This window comes from Hordeum vulgare, chromosome 7H, assembly GCF_904849725.1.
Source record: "Hordeum vulgare subsp. vulgare chromosome 7H, MorexV3_pseudomolecules_assembly, whole genome shotgun sequence".
Classification (NCBI taxonomy): Eukaryota; Viridiplantae; Streptophyta; class Magnoliopsida; order Poales; family Poaceae; genus Hordeum; species Hordeum vulgare.
This window is the reverse complement of record NC_058524.1, coordinates 165563913-165572094: the sequence shown is the minus strand read 5'-3', so window position 1 is coordinate 165572094 and position 8182 is coordinate 165563913. Positions and strand designations below refer to the sequence as shown.

The 8182-nt window shown below is 51.6% G+C and overlaps 1 protein-coding gene across 2 annotated transcripts; it reads right to left on the bottom strand.

Moving 5' to 3' along the window:
* Positions 1 to 2972: 2972 nt before the first annotated feature.
* LOC123408815 (pentatricopeptide repeat-containing protein At4g18840-like) lies at positions 2973 to 5740 on the bottom strand. 2 transcript variants are annotated; one of them, XM_045101854.1, is made up of 2 exons: positions 4028 to 5740; positions 2973 to 3203 (listed from the first exon to the last, which is right to left on the bottom strand). In XM_045101854.1, exon 1 carries the CDS (start codon positions 5738 to 5740, stop codon positions 4028 to 4030), a length of 1713 nt encoding a protein of 570 aa, XP_044957789.1. In that variant the 3' UTR covers positions 2973 to 3203. The 2 variants fall into 2 exon arrangements, with proteins under 2 accessions (XP_044957789.1, XP_044957790.1); XM_045101855.1 differs by having other exon boundaries at positions 2973 to 3195.
* Between the last annotated feature and the right edge of the window lie 2442 nt (positions 5741 to 8182).

The window sequence follows — 8182 nt, the reverse complement described above, 5'->3', positions numbered from 1 at the left end:
GTTTATTCGTCTGGTTCTTTTCAATCCTGCTGAAAGCGCAAAATTTGCAAGTTGCCCTGGCAGCCTGGCTTGACGCCAGAAAGGCTGCAGACACAAATGGCTAAAATAACATCAACTGGAAGTTGGAAATGTTGTTGAGAAGCAAGATCTGCAAAGAAGAGATACATGTCCTGTTTATTCGGATATAAATTCCAATATGAAATGGCTTTAGGACTTTTGCAATAAATCCAAAGCTGAATGATCGCGGCGATTTTCAGATTGCCCACTTCTGAAGAGCTCCTTGCATCTAAAGCCAAGTCTGGACCTGAAAACTTCTATTTTTTTTCACAAAGTGGTGGTGCCTGAGCTTTATTTTAAGAATCCCCAGCTCCAACTGAGCCAACTTTTGAGCCATCGTTGCAATTTAAGAAATGACCCTGAGCTGTGCAGTTATGTGCCCTGATGTTGAACTTCTTTTCTTTCCAGAAAAGAAAGCAACGGGTAAATATGGGTTCACCAAGGTCAGTTTTGATGAACATCAATGGTAGAAACTAGGGTTCTACCGGCCTTCTGCCTTAGGTTGTAGGGGAAGGAGGGGATCAGCTGTGGTCGCCGGCGCAGGGGCGCCGTCTCGCACGGATGGAGGCGGCGGCGCGATGGAAGAGGCAGCTAGGGTTAGGGCACTGGCTCCTTGGAGCCGATCAAAATAGATTGATCTTTTGCTTAATCTTAAAAGTGTTAATTACATGACCATATATAAGTTTTCTAGGCTATAATAAAGTGGACCAACGCCCCTAATATTATTAAGATAACTGGGTCAGTTTGGCTAACTGGGCCTCTGGTCATAACATTTCTCCTTGCCTGCGCAAACAACTTGTCCTCGAGCTGGACGTCTAGAAAATGTTGGCGGAACTCCTTGAGCTGCTCCCAAGGTGCCTTCGAAGGGTTGAGCTGGTCCGAAGTACGTCGTGCATCAAGGCCTGGAATATCGCCGGCGTATTGGAGAGACCGAAAGGCATCATCAAAAACTCGAAGTGATCGTGATGGTAACCAGAACGCAAGTCGAGCGTAGGGAACAAGCGTGGCCTTAGCGGCTCTTCCCGGAGCTCCTTCACGTCCGGTATAGGAAAATTGACTCTCGTCGTCGTGACAGTGAGAGCACGGTAATCGAGGCAGAAACGCCACGAGCCCTCGGGCTTGTGAACAAGGAGCATCGGTAAAAGGTCGTCGTACCGCTGCAGGAGATGAGCCAATAGGGGTGGCTCGAAGGTTGCTATGGCGGTCGACAGCTGAGAGGGAACTACTGGAGAAGTGCCACCCTCGCCCTTCCACTGCACCATGCGCCCTTGACGCTAGAAAGTCATGGTCAGTGCGTCGAAGTTTCAAAGGATGGGTTCGAGCGTCCGCAAGAAGTCGACGCCGAGGATGAAGTTGTAGTCGCCCAAGTCGATGCCGACGCATGTGATGGCGAAGGACTCGTCGCCGATGCGGATGGGAACCTGCTGCGCAATTCCGTGGCAGCGGAGACGATCACCATTAGCCACGGTAACTCGGAGCTGCTCGCCGCTCGTCGGCTGGCGGGCCAGGCGACGCATAGTAGATGCGGGCAGGAAGTTGTGCGTAGAGCTCGTGTTCAGGAGAGCTAAGAGGCGCTCCCATTAACCATCACTGGCAACAGCATCGTTGTTTCCGCTCGTATGCCGGCAAGGGCATGGAGGGAGACCACGAGAGCGGTGGCGGACGTCGGGGCCGCCGCCTCGACAAGCTCGGAGGGAGTTGTATTCTCCGCGACATAGTCGTCTGTCTCCAGGTAGAAGAGGCGCGGGCAGACGTGGCCTGGCACGTAGGGCTCATCGCAGTTGAAACATAACCCATGTCGACGACGCTCGTGTTGTTCGGCCGGGGTTAGCCGACGGAACGGTCGAGTTGCTGCCGTGGCGGGAGTCCCTGTCGCCGACTGGGTGCAGACATAGCCGACTGAAAGTGGGCAAGGTGCCTGAGCCAGGAATGCCCTGCTACATAGCAACTGCCCGCTGCTCGAACGTGTGGGTATAGTACATGGCCGTCTGGATGTCCTGTGGTCCGCGCATCTCGAAGTCCACGCGGATGTGGTCAGGAAGGCCCCCGACGAAGAGCTCGGCCCGCTGGCGAGTCGTCATGCCAGGGGCGTGACACGCCAGGGCCTGGAAGCGATCGGCGAAGTCCTGCACCGTGGAGGTGAAGGGTAGGCGGCCAAGCTCCGCCAACCGAATCCCTTGGATCGGAGGCCCAAAGTGTAGGAGGCAGAGCTCGCGGAAACGCTCCCATGGAGGCATGCCGCCCTCGTCCTGCTCGAGAGCGTAATACCACGTCTGTGCAGCGCCTCGGGGGTGATATGAAGCGAGCCAGGTGCGATCCGACACTGGCGTTCGTTGCCCCCAAAAAAACTGGTCACATTGGTTGAGCCAGCTCAGGGGTCCTCAGTGCCGTGGCGAAGTCCAGTTTGGCGAAGCGCGGCGGCGTGTGGGTAGGGCCGCCCTGGCGGTACGGCTCGTCGGCGCGGAGTAGTGCAGGGGTCCGTCGGGGTCGGCGAAGCTGGAGGGCCCGCTGCACTGCGGGGGTGGCGCCTGGATGTGCGGCGGCGCCGAGGCCGTCGTGTACACCGGCTGTGACGACTCGGTCACCCAGGCCGGTAGCGGCGACGGCGAGGGGGGAAACTGGAGTTGGTGGATCGACACCCCCGGCGCAGAGGTAGGGCCCGACCAGGAGGTGGTTTGTGGCGGCGGCGGCGGCTGCAGGGTCAGCTGCAGCGGCCCGGCCGAGGGTGGCGGAGGCAGCTGCAGTGTTGGCTGCAATGGCCAGGCGAGCGCGGCGGTTGCCGCCAGCTGTGGCGGCTACCAGGGCAGCCACGACGGCCCGACGCGGTCTGGTGGTGGCGCGACCAGCTGCGGCCCGTCACTTTGACTGTGATCTAGATTGTCTGAGCTTCTGCCAGGAAGGGGAGCCTGAATGAATAATTGAAATTGCCTTCTTGTTGCTGTCCTCTTTCAAGTTGAACAAATATGCCAATTCCTTCTGTTGTTTCTGCTGACAGGGAGTTAGTTGCTCCATTCTGCGAGTAAGTTGCATGAAGATTCAGAAATCCCAACCCCACTTTGACTCCTTTCTTTGAAATAGCTCGTGGTGGTGCCAGCACTGGCTCCATGGGCCCTTCAACATTTGAGGCTGGTGTTGACTCTGAAGATCTGAACAATGAAGAACCAGTTTAGTACTGTATAACTTGCAGTACCTTAATATGACAACACGCTACACTTCTCATACTTTTATTGATGCTCAGATTGTGTCTGTTAGCATTCGTCCTGAATATTCTTGGAAAAATTGTAGTTCTAGATATAGCACTAAAGGAATGGGAGTTTTGCTAGAAGAAATACAAGAAGAATCTGCAGTTTATACAGTTAAAAGAATTGTGTGCTATTGAACATTGCAGGAATTTCTCAGTTGGAAAGTACAATTCTGAGTGAATATGTCCTATATTTTCTCAAATGTATTTCGTGGCCAGTATTCAAAAGTCCATCTCCCCTTAGAGTCAATAGAATCATAGAAAAATATCTTTAGGAAAATTCAATGATTTGCCCACAGACATCCACATGAGTATATATGTGCTTAAGTATATTCCTCGGACGTCTTGGCGTGATCCTCCAATTAACCATATGACATTTGTGTTTGCAGCTTTCCTATTTCTTCTGGCATCAGTCAGGATAACTCACTAATTTTCTGCTCAGAATTCAGCAGGATTGAAAAGAACCAGATCATGTTCACATTAACATCAGCTGAAATTTGGATTTTTTGTTGTATAGATTGCCAGGGTGATACAACCAAATCTTGAGAAGCTAATCTCATAATCGAAATTTGGTAAGTTGAGGTCCTACTCTACGAGAATTAGGGATCGCCAATATTACAGAACAGAGAACAGTTATCTGCAAGAAGACACAAGCATATTCTCTGTTTGATCTCAAATTCAGATATGAAGCCATATGAGATGGTTTAGGCTTTTGCAATAAATTCAAACCTATCGCATCGAGCTGGATGATCCCGGCAATTTCCTGATTGTGCATTTCTGAAGAACACGCCTTGCGTCTAAAGCTTCTCCCCATTTCCCAGCAGCAGCATAAACGTCTGATATCAAGACATGGCAGCCAGCCTGCCGTGTGTTGAGACCACTAATTTCACTCTGGACTCTTTCAGCCACATCAAATCTCTTGTGCATTCGACAGGCACCTAGTAGAGCACCCAAAATCATGACATCTGGGGCCATCGGCATGCTCCTTATCAGCTCCTCTGCCTCTTCAAGAAGCCCTGCCCGGCCTAACATGTCAACCATGCAGCCATAATGCTTTGCCTCTGGCTGCACTCCACAACAAGATGACATGCTCTGAAAGAACCGTCGACCCTCATCCACCAGCCCGCTGTGGGCACAAGCAGTCAGCACACCAACAAACGTGATGTCGTTCGGTTTCTCTCCCAACCCCTTCATCTGCTCAAACACACTGATGCAATCCTGAGCATCACCATTTACTGCCAACCCAGTGATGAGCGCATTCCAGGCGGAGACATTCTTCTGGTCCAAGGAGTGGAAGATTTTGACAGCTATGTCAATTCTCCCACACTTGGCATACATGTCAATGAGAGCAGCACCAAGATTGAACTCATTGTCGAGCACCATCTTGTGCTTGTCAATGTAAGTGTGAGCCCACCTCCCTTCTTCCAGAGCTGTTAAATGTGCGCATGCTGAGAGCACGCTCACCATGGTCACCTCATTAGGGCGGGCACTTCTCTCGCTCTGCATTTCCCTGAACAGCTCAAGGGTTTCCATGTAGCGTCCAGCCTGTGCATACCCAGAGATCATGCACGTCCAGGAAACCACATCTTTCACCGGCATCACATCAAACAGCTTCCGTGCACCATCCATCTCACCGTTCACTGCATATCCCCGGATCATTGTGTTCCACGATACCAGATTACGTACCGGCATCTCATCGAACATCTTCCTAGCCAGTGGCAGTAGCCCATGCCGCGCGAATCCTGTTATCATCGAGTTCCATGTCACAATGTTCCTCCCAATGGCTGGCATCTCATCGAACATTTCCCTGGCCACATCCAACTCGCCAGAACCGGTGTATGCCCCCACCATCGCGCTCCAGGACACCCCATTCCTCTGCGGCATTTCTTCGAACACCACCCTGGCGTTCCCGATGTCCCCGCACTTCACATAGCCACCGAGCACCGCGTTCCAAGACACCACGTCGGTGACCCCTGCGCACGAATCGAACACCTCCCGCATGGATACCGTGTCTCGGAAGGAGGCGTACATCGCGAGGAGCGCATTGACGACAAAGACATCGATCAAGAAGCCGCGCCGGACGGCCTGTGCGTGCACCTGCGCGCCCGTGCGCGGGAAAGAAGCGAGCCTGGATGCCGACTTGAGGAGGGAAGGGAAGGTGAACCGGTCGGGTATATCGCCGGAGCGGAGAATGGAGGAGAAGGCGGCGAAGGCGATGCGAGGAGACGGGGAGGTTGCAGAGGCTCGGATGAGCAGGTTGTGGAGGAAGACGCATGAGGAGGGGAAGAGCGGGAAGAAGAGGCTGGAGAGGGAGGCGGCGAGGTGGGGGTGGGAAGGGAGGAGGGGTACGATGCGGCGGAGGTGGGCGGTGTTGCGGAGGAGGTCGCCGGAGACGAGGAGGCGACCGAGGAGGAGAGGGAGGAGGCGAGGCGGTGGTGCCATTCCGTTTTGAGTTTGGTCGCGCAGGGGAGTTTTTGTACCATCTGACGGCGGGGAGTAGGTCTGTAAGCCTCGTTTGGTTAGAGCATATCTAGGAGAGCCCTCAAACCCTTAAAAATAATCGTTTTTTTTACAGTTTTCATCAAAAAAACGATGTAGACTAGAACCCTTAAACCCTTAAACCCGTAAAAAAAATTATAGGTCCAACTCTTAAACCCCTTCCTAACCTGTAGAAGTAAGGTTGGGAGGGAAAACTGCCCCCAACCCATACTCCACTTCCACCTCGCGCGGGAGGCAGTTGGTTCCCCGCGCGCGCGAGGAAGTCGCCTCGGCCGCCGCCGCCCCGCCTCCTCCCGCGCCCCGGCCGCCGCCCTGCGCTTCCTCCGTGCCCCGGCCGCCGCCCTCCTTGCCCCGGCGCCCTCCCATCTCGGTCGCCGCCCACCGCGCTCCGGCCGCCGCCCCGCCGCCCCCGCGCCCCGGCCGCCGCCACGCCGCCGCTCCGCGCCCCGCCGCCCTTCGCATCTCGGTCGCCGCCCACCGCGCCCCGGCCGCCGCCCCGCCCGCCCACCGCGCCCCGGCCACCGCTCCGCCTCCCGGGAATATTCCGTTATAAGGGTTGGATTTGAGGGTTCTAGTCTTTGCCCCTGTTTTTCAACCCTTAAAAGTGTTAAAAATGGGCAATTTTCAACCCTTAAAACTGGTTTTAGATTTAAGGGTTTGAGGGTTCTACTAGAGATGCTCTTAAGGGGGATTTGAGAGGTTTTGAGAGGGAGCGATTTCAGGGGATTGGGTGAATCCCTTTCTTTCACACAATCCTCTCAAATCCCCGGGACTTTGCTTCCACTAGTCCCTTCAAGGGGGTTTTGAAACACATGGATAGGAAGGGATTGAAGGGGAACATAGGGGATTGGGCTAACCAAACCCCTCCTATCAAATGGACGCCCGAGGATTTGTGGGGTTTTTGGCCCTCCCGTGGATTTTCCTCTTTAAACCTCCCCAATCCCCCTTAACCAAATGAGGCCTAAGGGGGACAACCGGACAAGTAACCCGTTGCTACACAGTATGGGTTCACGAAAAAAAACTTTTAAAAATGCCTAAGCCCATATAGTCTCTCTGTAACCAAGAAAAAAAATATACTCTCTCCAGACTTAAATAATTGTAGTTGAGAAGAATAATACTATTTTTTTCTAACTATAATTATTTAGATACAAAGAAAGTATTAACTATCACATGACTTTACAAGCGCACCCATATAAAAAATGTAAAATCACAATCAAATCCTTCGAAGTGTTGAAGTTTTTCATCCATCGACGACGGATCGTAAGCATAGCTTAATGCCATTTCTAGGCCAAGATTTTTTCTCTCTCGAATACGCACGAGAGTACGTATCATTCATTAAAGAAAAAGGAGAAAGACTCCCCCAAATCCACAAGTTTACATCATATTTACATGCGGGCCTCTCGCCGACAATACCTTGCCATCTCACTTCCTTACACGAACTACTCATGTTCGTCCCACGCCATGCCCTCCTCTTGAAGGCCCTTTCGGCCGCCCTCAAATAGGACCGCCTTCATCCACAACACCCCTTTCTCCTTGGTTCTCTTGATAGTTTTTATAAACCCAGGAGTTTGTGGAAGCAGCGATTCGTAAGTCGTCAATGCAGATCAAGAGATGTAGACAACCACTATCTGTGAAGCAAATCACCATCTTGGAGAAGAAAATCTGAAAACTACGAACGCCAACCAAATCTTGATGGATCCACCAAATCATGTAATCGAGTTAGTTTTGATGGGGTTTGATCCCTAGTATCCACTATGTTCTAAGATTGATGTTGCTACTACTTTGCTATGCTTAATACTTGTCACTAGGGCCTGAGTGCCATGATTTCAGATCTGAACCTATTATGTTTTCATCAATATATGTGTGTTCTTCATCCTATCTTGCAAGTTGTAGTCACCTACTATGTGTTATGACCCGACAACCCCGGAGTGACAATAGCCGGAAACAGTCCCGGAAATGACCATAGTCTGAGGAGTTCATGTATTCACTATGTGCTAATGCTTTGTTTCGTTCTCTATTAAAAGGAGACGTTAATATCCCTTAGTTTCCATTAGGACCTCACTGCCACGGAAGGGATGCACAATAGATGTCATGCAAGTTCTTTTCCATAAACACGTATGACTAAATACGTAATAGATGCCTACATTACATTGACGAACTGGAGATAGTTACATATCACCCTATGTTATAACTGTTACATGATGAATGTCATCTGAAATAATTATCCATCACCGATCCAGTGCCTACGAGTCTTTTCCTACTGGTCCTTTCTAAGTTACTTTACCGCTATTGATGTCACTGCTGCTATCGTTACTATCACACTACTTTGCTACTGAAACTTTGCTGCAGATACTAAGTCTTTCAGGTGTGGTTGAATTGACAACT

Coding starts and splice junctions, on each gene's coding strand:
- LOC123408815 (XM_045101854.1), bottom strand. CDS start 5,740: ATGGCACCACCGCCTCGCCTCCTCCCTCTCCTCCTCGGTCGCCTCCTC.